The sequence below is a fragment of the Asterias rubens genome, chromosome 14 (genome assembly GCF_902459465.1).
Source record: "Asterias rubens chromosome 14, eAstRub1.3, whole genome shotgun sequence".
Classification (NCBI taxonomy): Eukaryota; Metazoa; Echinodermata; class Asteroidea; order Forcipulatida; family Asteriidae; genus Asterias; species Asterias rubens.
In genome coordinates this window covers 2,648,952-2,662,992 of record NC_047075.1, presented here as the reverse complement: position 1 = coordinate 2,662,992, position 14,041 = coordinate 2,648,952, and the positions used below count along the sequence as shown (strand labels likewise).

The following is a 14,041-nucleotide window of genomic DNA, read 5'->3' as shown; positions in this document are numbered from 1 at the left end:
CCTTGGAAAAAGACGCTGCTTTATCATTTTCGACTACTGTCAAAAAAGGAAAACATCAAATTTCTTCATTTTTCGTTGACCGATTTCCTTTTTACTTGATTAGAAGTTGTGGAAGTAGTTAAGGTCGAAATGGGTTGTCCCTGTTCCAAAACTGAGGACAAGAAAGAGGAAGAAACACCGAAAGTCTACAGCTGGTGAGTGACTGAAATTCTTATTTTTTTTAAATCATGATGATCACTTTACACGGTTTTTCCTTTCTTGATCACCTATTTCTAAGAATAGAGGGCGCTTTTTCTTTGTAGAAATTGACAAGATTGACTCTGGATTAAGAAAACTGGATGAAGAAAGTCACCTGTTGGTTCTAGGATTATTAAGAATCAAACTATGACTTTTTGAATTATGTTGTGCTGATTTTATTTTTAGCCTATTTTGGTATTTTATAGTTATTAATTTATTTGCTTGCATTGCAAAAAGAACGAGAAGGAGGTGGGTGTGGCCTGCCTGGGTTTCTCCAGTCACAACTTCACAATAACACAATGAAGAAGTTTTGTTTTTAAGTTTAAAAGTCACAAAGACTAGAGCTACTTTCTTTATGATTATGCATGATTAATCTTATTCTTAATTAATTTACAGAATAATCATAATTCAACATTATTATTGCCATTTCATGGAGGCAAGATGTTGATGTCACACTCACAGAACAAATCACTAGTATTACAGAGACATTTTTATTAAAGGAACACATTGCCTTGGATCGGACGAGTTGGTCTATAAAAAGCGTGTTATAAAATGCATGGATGGAAAGATTTTTTAAAAGTAGAATACAATGATCCACACAATTTTGCATCGAAATTGCGTAGTTTTCATTTTACTTTGCGAACTAAGGTGGTCGGCCATTTATGGGAGTCAAAAATTTGACTTCCATAAAAGGCCGACCTTGTTCATCGACGAGGTAAAAGGAAAACCGTGCAATTTCGAGGCGTGTTTGTGTGGATCATTGTATTCTACTATTAAAACATCTTTTTAACTATGCATTTTATAACGAACGGTTCCAAATGCTTTTCAAAGACCAACTCGACCGATCCTCGGCAACGTGTTCCTTTAATCAGATGAATAAAGTCAAGTGCTTTGTGAAATCTAGTTGCGATAACATAACCCTCTTCCCGACGGTGAAGCCAAAGGTTTACAAGCAGGTTTTGTCGCAAAACAGGAATTTGGGTCAACATGTACAATTTCAACAGACCAGATTTGCCCCATTTTTACCACTTCCGAAAACCATGATTAAAATTCTAAGAACTCGAGCTTGATCCTCAATGTCTAAGGAATCCTTCCATAACACTCAAAACACCATTGAGGAAATATTTGGAAGAAAATGGACAAAGACTTACCAGACATGCCAGAGCCCGGATCGAAGTTGTCACAAATTTCCATAGTTGCCATTATAAACCTGAGTGGGCGGAGCTTTGTGTTTGCTTGCAGGCCTGATACTTCAAGGAAGCAACGAAGGCGATTGCCTCCGTTGCCCCTTGCCATTGCCTTGGTGCCCTTGAAATGCTCCAGTAGAAATTTACAATTTCCTCATAGGGTGCCCTTTGCCAAAGAGTAAATGCCTTGGTGCCCTTGCCCTTACAAAAACGAAGCATACAGGCCTGTGCTTGCCCAATGATCGTAGCGCTGCGTGCAGGTCATTGTGTGGCAAAATTCCTATTTTGCGACAAAACCTGATTGTAACCCTCCGGCTTCGATGTTATCGGAACTATGTGAAATCCAGCCCTGCCCCCCTGGACCCCTGCCTGGACAATTGCATTCTCTTCATCAAGAGGAAGCTCCAAAAAGCAGTCATTGAACAGCGCACAAAATTACAGAGCCCATGGACTCTGTTGTTGCCCTTGTCTTGGCCTCACCAAAAACACTTTCAAAGTCTGTGTGCTTGGTTATTTATTTTCATGTCAAATTTGTAGCAGGCCTAAACATATTGTCAGATTTCAACAGAAAAAAGAAAAAGATAAAAAATAAGGGTGCAGTTTGCAGTGGATCCATGCAGTAGATATTTAGAAAGTAAAAATTGTTCTTCAACAAAATTAAGTTAAAACTTGAAGTGAAATAAATTTCAGAAAATGTGTCAACTGTATGTTCCCAGAACTCATACTTTGTTCTTTTTGGGCGAGGCGTTTCTTTTCCTTTCTTACATGTCTAAAAGGGCACCTCATGTTTCTCTCCATGCACTTGTAAGCTACAGTGATCGAGCCGATAAGTGTGAATCAGGGCTAATACGTAAACAAACTGTTTTTGTTCCGTTCAGATCAAATTCACAATATCATAAAGATAATATTGTTCAGAATGCCCCAGATTACACAGTTTGGCTTAATGTGCATGGGATGTAAGCTTGGGCGATATCGATTTATTTTATTCACGATGTATCGCCGACAATATATCGCGATATTCGATATAATCGCGATTAATTAAATTTGACATCATCAGTCTTCAAACTCCAAGTGAAAGTTGTAGAAGAGACAGTCATAGCATAAGAGAGTTGTTCTAATGACCTATTCTTCTGGTTTTACTCCAAACCCATGGGGTGCAAGATGTCTAAGCTAGCAAATACATCGCAATATTTAATCGATATCGCGATATATCGCGATATATAGGATATATCGATATTTCGATTAAAACCAAATCCATCCGATATTGAAATCGTTTCCAAATTAATATCGCGATATTCGATAATATCGTGATATTGCCCAAGCTTAGCATGGGATGATAGTGATCCCAGTGTAGGAATTTTAATAATGCATAATATTTGTTAGTTCAAACTATTACTATTTTGGAATGTAGACTGTAAAACCAACACCCTGATGAGATAGCTGTAAAACAAGCTACATTATACTCAGACTTTGTCAGAACTGGTATGACATGGGACAATAGGGTATGTATTTCATCCGCTTTAGTAAATTGCATTTATTGGCACAAACTTGACAAAAGCTAAATGCTTCAAAGTTATTTCTATGGCATGTATGGGTGTCCAAACATTCATAAAAAACAAAATGGCTTGAAAAGGTTACTTTTTGACTGAAAATAATCTGCATGGGTAACATGAAGGGTTTTTAATCCTGAAGCGGACCAGTTTTATATAAAAGGCATGGCCCTTTTCCTAATAGAATATTTTTGTAATTTTTCTAAATTTCAAAGGGGCACCAATGCAAAAGCCAGGGCACAAAGAGGCAGCAGTCCTTTGTGTGACATGTGTAAATGATTTTGTAAGAGGGCAGGCCTGATAGTTCACGGAGGCAACGGAGGCGATTGCCTTGCCTTGGTGCACTTGAAATGCTCCAGTAGAAATTCACAATTTCCTCATAGGGTGCCCTTTGCCAAGAAGAAAATGCCTTGGTGCCCTTGCCCTTTCAAAAATGAAGCATACAGGCCTGAAAGGGTGTCTGAATGTGTTGGAAATCCCAAAACTGGGTGTCCAAATTGTTTACAATACTACATTATCCTAATTACAGATAAAACAGGGTGTCAACACACTAACAGGGTGTCCAAATGTAAAACGGGGTGTTAAAGGCAGTAGACACTATTGGTAATTGTCAAAGACTAGCCTTCACAGTTGGTGTATCTCAACATATGCATAAAATAACAAACCTGTGACAATTTGAGCTCAATCGGTCATCGAAGTTGCGAGTTAATAATGAAAGAAAAATAACACTTGTCAAACGAAGTTGTGTGCGTTTAGATTGTTGATTTCGAGACCTCAAGTTCTAAATCTGAGGTCTCGAAATCAAATTCGTGGAAAATTACTTCTTTCTCAAAAACTATGGCACTTCAGAGGGAGCCGTTTCTCACAATGTTTTATACCATCAACCTCTCCCCATTACTCGCCACCAAGAAAGGTTTTAAATGCCAGTAAATTATTTTGAGTAATTACCAAAAGTGTCCACTGCCTTTAAAAAGACACACAGACACCCCTTTCGCTATCACTATGCCCAAGACAATATTCCTTAGTACACACAGAGCTACGGGACAGTTTGAAAAGAGACATTCAAAGACCACGCATGAAATTTAAAATGACAGCCTGCATGAATAGCCATTTCCCTTCAGTTGTCAGTTCCAGTTCTTGTTATTCTCACCATTAAAGGCCAAATATAAAAAAAATGCCAGTTGATCGTCCCCTACCTCATCCATTTTTGAGGCCGCATCATTTTTTTATTTTTTCTCCAAAAAGACATTTCTGTGTATTTTTCATAAACTCACTAATCTTTTAAACTTTGTAACACTACAAATGTAAGGGGTGACTTTAGGCTGAAGAACTGGTGGCCAATTTGAAGAACTGGTGGCCAATTTGAATTAACTTGGCAGCCACCTTTAAAAGAAATAACAAATAAAAAAAGGCTTTCCTTCTCTTTTTTTGAAAAACCTGGATGATCATCTGGTATTTTTTTTTACTTGGCCTAATACTCCATGTACACTGGCCGGTGTGTTTCGAATTTCCCTTCAGGGAACACTGATGAAAAAAACTACTTTGTTTCCATAGAAACAGCTGTTGCTGCTCGACTGAAATTCCCATGAACTGGCTCAGAATGGGATACGGGAAATGAGGTTCAGTGTAAGCAAGTGGCTTCAATTGCTTTAAATAGGGTTTTGTCGTTTACACATAAATTACATAGGCTACGTGTGCTGCCTACTTTCTTGATTTGATGCATGTGTTATCAAAATGAAATGTGCACAGTTCCCCCCTTCTAAAGGCAGGGTCATGGTTTTTGTCACAGTGGTGAAATGAGGGGTCTTCATGGGTAGGATTTATTCTTAAAGACAATGGACACTATTGGTAATTGTCAAAGACCAGTCTTCTCACTTGGTGTATCTCAACATATGCATAAAATAACAAGCCTGTGAAAATTTGAGCTCGATTGGTCTTTGAAGTTGCGAGATAATAATGTAAGAAAAATCACCCTTGTCACACGAAGTTGTGTGCTTTCGAGACCTCAAATTCTAAATCTGAGGTCTCAAAAACAAATTCATATAAAATTACTTCTTTCTCGAAAACTACTTCACTTCAGAGGGAGCCGTTTCTCACAATGTTTTATACTATCAACCTCCCCCCATTACCCGTGAGGTTTTATGCTAATAACTATTTTGAGTAATTACCAGTAGTGTCTGCTGCCTTTAACTTGGGGTTCTTTGTTCAGGTGCAGGAATGAAATGACCACATGAAATAATGTAACTTGAAAATAGGCCCTTCTGAAAAAAAAGTAGCTCAGCGCACCAATGCTTAGTATCAGAATAAGGTTATCAGGCAAAATATCATGTCACATGTATAAACAATTTTGACTGGTACTCTGCTTATTCCTGCTTAGCAAAACACATTTACAATGTAAGCAATACTTCAACTCTGCTTGAAGGCAGCTACATGTAAGTAGGATTTGAAACTTTGCATGGTGGAAATACGATATGGGCAGGTTTGCGGCATGTAATAACTGTCTCTAATGAACCGTTGGTTTAACTCACTACATGTTGTATGTCCACTCTATGATCCATCCAATTGGGTCTAGGACTTGACCTTGGATACACATAGGCCTAATGGCCTATCACAACAAAATTATGTTAAACAGAATATATAAGGTAACCAGCCAAACTACCATGTCACATGTACAATTTGTGGCTGGTAACTGCTCATTTCTGCTTAGCAGCAAAAAAAACATTGACTATACTGTGTGCATTCGTTTAGCTTCCCTGGGTTGACCCCGGTCTTCCCCGGTACGTTCGAATAGCTTTGACGGGGCTCACCCGGGTAAGCCCCCAGTGCCCTGCTTGTGGAGTGGGTCACTTTGGGGTGACCTGAGAAGCATGCCGTCACCACGAGTGGGCGAGTGTGATCGTTCGATTAGCTCTTGTCAGGGGCTCACCCGAGTGAGCACTGCGGGGTCGACCCAGGGAAGCTTATCGAACTCACCCACTATTTTAAGCAATACTTTATGCTTTAAGCAGAGGTCTCTATGAAATTGGACCCAAGACTACTGCATTGAACTCTATGCAAACATTTTGTTGACAGTCAAACAATGGGGATTTGATTAAAGCATGGTCTCCATACATCATGTGTACATAAACACACAAAGAAAGTGGTCCCTCGCAGGATATTTGATTAGATGCTCAAGTCAAAAGCAAAGCAAAGTCATTGAAGTGGAAAAGCTTTTATAATGAATCTTGACAACCCTGGCGTTACAAAGCAGATTTCATTGTATGTACGGCTACATGTACATTACATGATTCACTGGCTGCGTGTCGGTTGTCATAAACAAATTTGTACAGGCTCATACATGTATTTGGAAGCCGGTTGACGGCAGGGAATCGCAGATTGTAGAACAGTATTAGTACTGTTACTACAAGCATGCTACAAGTAGTATTCAGCATTTCAGTCTGTTCTCATTTTATTGGCCAAGAAAAATACTCTTGCTACTCTCGGTTGTCATACATCTATAGGCCTATTTGTACAGGCAGAAACATGTATTTTCTTCAAATTCTCTTTGAGTTCTGCTGATGGCTAAGAATTGGGATAGAACAGAGTATAGCCCATTTTCGTTTGGATATATTTTGGAGTGGCACTAAACATTCTCATGAAGAATTGAAGATCAACTTGGTGTACAACGAAATGTCAATCTTCACGTTCCTTTGCATCTTTTGCTGGTTTTCTCGTTTCCACACCCAACTCATCAACAATGCCAAGGAGTCGATGAAGAAGGAAACAACTTTGTTTTGCTTATCCTGACATCGTCTTAAAGTCTTTCTGTTCCAAGGCGAGGATCAAGACCACACAATTGTCTTCAAGCATGAGATGGCTCAGCTGATTTACTGATTGCCTCTTTTTTTTCTACAAGTGCAATAACAAAATACATGCCATACAGGGAACAATTTCATCTGGCAATTTTGCATATATATATATATAGGAAAACATTTTGACTGAACAGATTTTGTGCACAGTGAATGCTTTGAGTAGCAAATGACACATTTTGCATAGCATTTTGCTCTGCTCTCCAAGGGAAATCGTTCACCGCCAAAATATAACAAAATACGCTGGCCAATTCCGTGGAAAATGGGACATGACCCCAAAACCAGTTTATGACAATCCAGTCAGTGTGTATTGAGAAGTTGCTGTGGATATGTCACTACGTAGCTGCTGGGGTGTTGTGTGCAATCAGAGGTGTGTACATTAAAAATGTTCAAGCCTTGAATTTCAACTTTGATGAGAGGGCAGGGCCAGGCCATCTATTTAACAAAGGGCGGTTTCATTATAAATTCTTGAAGTCTATAGGAACATTTTGAAGTGGCACCTCATACTTAACAAAAACATAAATTACAAGGCTTGAAGACGACTTTGAAAGTGTTAAACATAAATAACATTGGTCATATAAGTTTGAAATTGTGAGTGGGCGCGCTGTTTAAAATTTTGCAGACAGTCCTTCCGACATGAAGATGATAAACAATGCTAACTGCTAACTGACTTTTTGTTTTGATTCTTGTTTGTTATGTCCAGGGACCGTAAAGATCGTCCAGACCCGAAAGACTACAAAATTGAAGACCTCAACGGGGAGACAGTAGGCCGGGTACCAGGCAAAGTGGACGGCCAGCAGTTCATTATTAAGAATTGTCAGGTTGGTGTGCACATCTGTTAGTTCTAATGTATTTAGTCGCACAACTTTCTTACTGTGCAGTTAAGACAGATTTGTCCTGGCGTTATCCAGTGGGCCATTTAATGTACTCAATCGAGTCTAAGCCAAGCGGCATTTCGAGTGATCTTGATCTTGGCCACGCTACATGCAACCAACCACTGATTTCATCTGCCTAGTGGTCTTGTTCCAGATGGCCTGCAGCCAATTTCAAAATGCTACGATTAATCCTATCTCGAGTTAGAATGAGATGTGTTCGATGCGTCCTAACATTTATGGATACGGAACTTAACTCGTCCTAAGTCCTTAGATTTATCCTAAGTTTTAGGAAGGAAGAGTTTGGTGAAATCGACGGCTGGTCCAGCATGCAGGAATGTAGCTCCTCTAAAAGCAGAAAAGGGACTTCCGGTTATAAATAGACGTGAATGTGGGTGGAAACCCCCCCAAAATAATTCCCGGGAAAACCTATGCAGTCGGGTAGGGACTGAAACCAAATTCCACATACTGCCCCCAGCAGGATTCGAACCAGGGTCCAAGAGGAAAGATACCACTACACAAAACCGACCGCCCAATTTGTCTTTGCCACTTTGTAACTTGTTTGTGCTGCTGTATGATTAAAAGGCAATGGACACTATTGGTAATTACCCAAAATAATTATTAGCATAAAAACCTTTCTTGGTGACGATTAATGGGGAGAGGTTGATGGTATAAAACATTGTGAGAAATGGCTCCTTCTGAAGTGCCATAGTTTTCGAGAAAGAACTAAATTTCCACGAATCTGATTTCGAGACCTCAGATTTAGAACTTGAGGTCTCGAAATCAACCATCTACATTGTAAACGCACACAACTTTGTGTGACAATGGTGTTTTTTTCTTTCATTATTATCTCGCAACTTCGATGACCGATTGAGCTCAAATTTTCACACGTTAGTTATTTTATGCATATGTTGAGATACACCAAAACTGAAGGCTAGTCTTTGACAAATAGACTCTCATTTGTTTCCCTAACCCAGAACTGTAACATCTACATCTTTGACCACTCAGCGACGATCACAATCGACAAGTGCCAAGACTGCAACATATTCCTGGGTCCCATAAAAGGAAGGTAAGTCAAAAGGTGCAGGATGAGAAATATCTGGTTGACTAGAACCTGTCGCCTCTGCATTAAGGTTCCAGCACTCTACCAACTGTTTGTTTGTATTAGTGCAAAAAGCACGCGAGTCCTGTATCCTGGGGATTCGAACCCACAACATTTGCATTCTAGAGCTGCGTCTCACTAGACCGTCGAAATTGCCAGGTAATCAGGTGTACAGGCAGTTATCCTATACTTTAGCAGCAGGTACTGCAACAACAAATTTGTTTGCATCGGAGAAAGAAAATATTATTTTGTTTTACCCATACAAAGTCCTGTGAAAAAAAATTCACATTTGAAAATTTCAGAGAAATGCCTGATTTTGGCATCACAGATGCATATTTTTTTCTTGGGTGTGGATTTGTTTTAGTGTGTCCATTCTCACAACACTCGATTTATAATTCTTCTTTTATTATGTGTGTTCTGCAGCATATTTCTGCGCAACTGTACGAATTGCAAAGCGGTCATCGCCTGCCAGCAGTTCCGTACTCGAGATTGCAAGTCAATCGACGTCTTTCTTCACTGCAGCTCCCAGCCAATCATAGAGACATCTACCAAGATACGATTCGGATGCTTCCAGTATCACTACCCGGAACTTGCAGGTAAGAAAAAAGTTGCTTAGCAAAAGGATGAAATACAATCTCTATGCTTCGTTTTTGAAAGGGCAAGGGCACCAAGGCATTTTCTCCATAGTAAAGGGCACCCTTTCAATTTCTACTGGAGCATTTCAAGGGGCACCAAGGCAATGACCAGCGGGCATGGAGGCAATCACCTTCGTTGCCTCCGTGAAGTACATGTATCGGTCCAGCCTTAAAGTCAATGGGAAACTTTTGATGGGCACCAAGGCCAAGACCAGCGGCAACGAAGGCAATGGCATGGTGAGGTTACTGTTGTAGCTTGATTGTTTTTAGTGGTGGGCTCTCAATCCAATTTAGCTCACTGGGTGACATAGTTGGCTTGTGCGTAAAGCGCTCACCACTCACCAAGGTGACCCGGTTCGATTCCCGGCCAGGGCCATATGTGAGTTGAGTTGTGCATTGGTTCTCTGCTGTGCCACAAGGGTTTTCCAGACTATCCGGTTTTCCTCCCTCGGGAAAAACCAAACACTTTCGATCTTGGCTGTGCTCAAAGGTCATAATAGGTTGATGTGGCTGGCAGCTAAATGCACTCTTGCGTGCCTGCTTCTTGAACATGTTGTAGCCGCGTCCTTCGCAATTCAGCTCTTATCTGCGAGTAAGGATCATTAGCCCCCAAAAATTTTATTATTATTATTATTAAGGGTGAGCGGTTCAACTACCGGGAGCTCACAGGTCAGAAACGTATGGTATGGTATCACAGATAGTTTTCAAAGTCCTAACACTCACCCACACAGACTAACACAGACACTGTGAACGGCCTGGATGTGATTTCTGTACAAATACAATGATTTCTGTCATGTCTGTAGAGAAATCACACATCCAGGCCGTTCACAGTGAGATCAGCACCAGACTATCTCCAGGAATTAATTCAAGACTATCACCCTCCGCGAAAACATTGTCAAGTTCGATAGGTCTTCTCACAGCAGATTTAGAATTGGGTGGTAAATATATCTACACAGTACACAGTCAACCCTCCTACTGTCTTACCATTCAATATCATCCACTGTAGTTTTGAATGAGAGCCTGCAATAGTTATCATGTTGTGAATTCATCTATACAGTACACAGTCAACCCTCCTACTGTCTGACCATTCTATCACGACCACAGTGCCCTTAAACATTTTCGTAGCGAATACATGAGTTTTAAAGATTTGTTTTCTGTTTTCCTCCATCAGATCAGTTTGCAAAAAGCAACCTCAGCCCTTACTGCAATACATGGGACACGATACATGACTTCTCACCTATGCCAGATGAGCAGAATTGGTCTCAGTTACCAGAGGTAAGAGGATGCAAAGACAAGTAAAGAGTAAAAGCACTCCGCCTTTACAAATAATCCTACTAAGTTCTTATCATGGGTATGCTCAGACAGAGTACTAAGTTAGACCCGAACCGGTTAACTTTTGAGGTGGTTGTAAAAAGTTGCTCCCCTTGCGTTCAGACAGCACTGAGTTAAACCCGATATGGTTTATCTTTGGTTTTAAGAGGTCAAAGCAAATGCGACCCCGTTATTCTAACATCCGGTTTATTGTCCTGTTCATTGGTCACCGTGTGTTTAGGTAATGATTATGGAGGTCAATGGGTCGTCTGTTGTGAGTTAAACCGGATGTGGTCTTTTTTATTCTGTCCACACACAGTGTTAAAAGATAAACCCAAAGCGGTTTAAAGATAAACCCCCTCGCTGGATGGTCTATTTTTTATGGGTTTTATCCCAATTCGGACTAACTTTAGTATCGTTCAGACACACAGAGTTGAACTCGATCTGGTTGAACCTGGAGTTAAACCGACTTTAGTACTGTGTCTGAACGACTTCAAGAGCTCTTTATTACTTCCCTAAGGGGCGTATCTAAGCGCAGGGTATGTGGAGCTACGTTTTGAAGTATGAGATCTATTAATTGGTTTACAAGTTGCTGTGGCACAATATGCCGCCCAATCAAACCATGAACGCTAGGCATAACACAGGATCAAGGGCTTTACATCCCATCCTTTGAAGCATTAATGGTAAAGTGTCTTGCTTAAGGACACAAATGTTCAAGTCAAGCCCGGGACAAGTTCAACACAATTACAAAATTGTACATATGATTTATAGTTAGTCGTTTGAAAACGCAAGACCACAGTTTTTTCTATTCAAGGAGCGACTCCTTTATTGACGGATTATCTTTTTACGTTTCAGAGTGCGGAGGTATCTGACTACCTACCGCTACCAACGACAGAACAATTTCAGAGCATGACAATCTCAACATCAGCAGATGACAGCGTTGTACCGCTGACCCTCGGTGGCAAGAAACATAAAGGGTCAAAGGTCAGTGTTTGACACAAATGTTTTCTTATAAAAGTGTCTGAAAAAATAATATGAAACAGACATTCAGTTTTGTTTCAGAAACATAGATACTATTTCTACAGGGGGGAAACATTGGAAAATGTCAATTCAGGACTAGACCTTTTCTTTGACCTTTTGTTGATTGGAAGTCATAGAGTTATATATATACATGTAAGAACTAGAGGGCGCACTGGTGATGCTGCTTGCACAAACGCGACGGGACCGTAAGATGACAAGCGCGCCATTCTGTATGCGCGTTGAATATGAAATACACAGTTGATTTTCTTTTTATTGACTGCTCACGCGATGCTGTTTGTTCAACTTACAAAATTAGCATGACATTTTTGCCCTGATAAAAACAGGATTACCAACCAAATTTCCACATGGTCTTCAGGATAAGCAGACAACTGCTGAACACCAGTAACACGCAATATGCAACAAATGGAAATTTGGTTAGTACTGTTTTTTTTTCAAGGAAGAAATTTCTTGCTAAGTACTGTTTTGTGCTTAGCAGCTCTATGATATTGGGCCAATGTCTGCCTGACAAATGGTTGAGCAATGAGTACCAGTCTTGCGTTCCTAATAAATAAGAAGTCTCTTTGATTTTTGGTTTCAGTCATCACTTGTCGCCTTCTTTAAAGACCCTTCATCAGACCAAAGACTAAGGAAGTTCATAAATGAGATGAGAAATGAGGTAAGTAAAACCAGGACTAGAATTAAACAAAGGCCACAAATTAAAGGCCGCACAGCTTCTCTTGCCCTGGTCTGGGCCTTGGTACCAGACCTAGGATTAAATGTCAAAGGTCACCCCAGGTCAAAATTCCAGTTGAACCTAGTTTAAACTGGGTTTAACTGGAACTAGTTGAAACCAGTTGATAAACTAGTAAAACACAGTTAAGACCAGTTGGTCTAATATGGAAAATGGACAGAAACCAACTGGTTTATAATTTCAACCTAGTTAAACACAGTTAAACCTAGTCCAAACCAGTTGGTTAATATGGAAAATGGACGAGTTTGATCACTATCCAGTTGAACCAGTTGACCCCAGTTAACTAGGTTCAACTGGAATTTTGACCTGGGACGGCCTCTTTTGCCCTGGATGGGCAGTCTCTTATGGTTAAAGGCACGTTCTTATGCACAAAGAACAGCTATCGCCAATCATTTGCCTCCTTTTACCCCAGTGATGACACTTCTTTACCCCAGTGAGGGTGTTTTTGAGCGTGTGACATCACATGCAAATGGTCTACACAGCAGCTGCGGGTTATTGTATAATGCCTATTATCATTTATTGTTGTTTCACTGATGTGTTTTGGTCAATCAGGGGAGTTGCAGCTTAGTGCGGACTACAGAGGTCAACATGGATGCTGGTATGGTAACCAGACTCTTTGGTGAGGATAACAGGTACATCTCTGCTGCCACAAATGGTGAGTATGAAACAGACTTTCCCGCTAGTGTTAGAGCACCAGTCAGTCTTCATTAATCATTAATAAGTTTAACAAAATAACCAATAGAGAGATCAAATAAAGATCATTTACAAAGAAGATTTCAATGACGAGCACTGACTCCAGCATTGAATTTGGGCCCATTATGTTCTAACAAGATTTGTTCCCCTTTTATCACAGGTCCAGTGGTAGGTCTCGAATTTGCTGGCGCCAACACGGCCCAGAAATGTCAAGAAGTGGCCCAACCGCTCATCGGCGATTCGATCGTCTACCTGCCCCAGAGCCCGGAGGAAGGCACCCAGGCGCTGGATGGATGGAAGAACCTTGTAGAAACACAGATGGCCATGTGAACAAAGTATATTCAGGCCTTTGACTTGTAAGCCTTTTAGAGGATTTTAAATATTTTTTAACGGTCGCTACTCTGGACAAGGTGACCATACCCATTCAGTGGAAGTTTCATACTCCTCTGCGGGGTTGATATTTCACTGAGACAGCGGAGGCATTTGTTGCAATGCCAGGGCCCCTTTTCATAAGGCTGCTAAGCACAAAAATTTGCTTAGCATGAAATGTTTGCCTTGATAAAAACAGGATTACCAACCAAATGTCCACGAGATTTTCAGCAAACAACAGCTGAATACCAGTAACAAGCAATATGCACCAAATCGAAATTTGGTTGGTAATCCTGTTTTTATCAATGAAGAATTTTCATGCTAAGCAAATTTTTGTGCTTAGCAGCTCTAATAAATTGGGCCCTGGGGTTGAATTTGACTCTGGACCGCAGGACAAAGGCAAGTGATTTTAGTCCTGGGCCAGTAAGCAAGTCCGACAGTCTTGTGTTTTTCAATATGATACCTC

General features: G+C 40.4%; 1 protein-coding gene across 2 annotated transcripts; it reads left to right on the top strand.

Moving 5' to 3' along the window:
• Nucleotides 1-2: 2 nt before the first annotated feature.
• On the top strand, nt 3-13,790 carry LOC117299351 (protein XRP2-like). 2 transcript variants are annotated; one of them, XM_033782879.1, is made up of 9 exons: nt 3-194; nt 7,526-7,643; nt 8,672-8,763; nt 9,220-9,392; nt 10,603-10,706; nt 11,598-11,726; nt 12,361-12,438; nt 13,066-13,168; nt 13,367-13,790. In XM_033782879.1, exons 1-9 carry the CDS (start codon nt 130-132, stop codon nt 13,534-13,536), a joined length of 1,032 nt encoding a protein of 343 aa, XP_033638770.1. In that variant the 5' UTR covers nt 3-129; the 3' UTR covers nt 13,537-13,790. The 2 variants fall into 2 exon arrangements, with proteins under 2 accessions (XP_033638770.1, XP_033638771.1); XM_033782880.1 differs by lacking the exon at nt 3-194 and adding an exon at nt 6,997-7,192.
• The last annotated feature ends 251 nt before the right edge of the window (nt 13,791-14,041 follow it).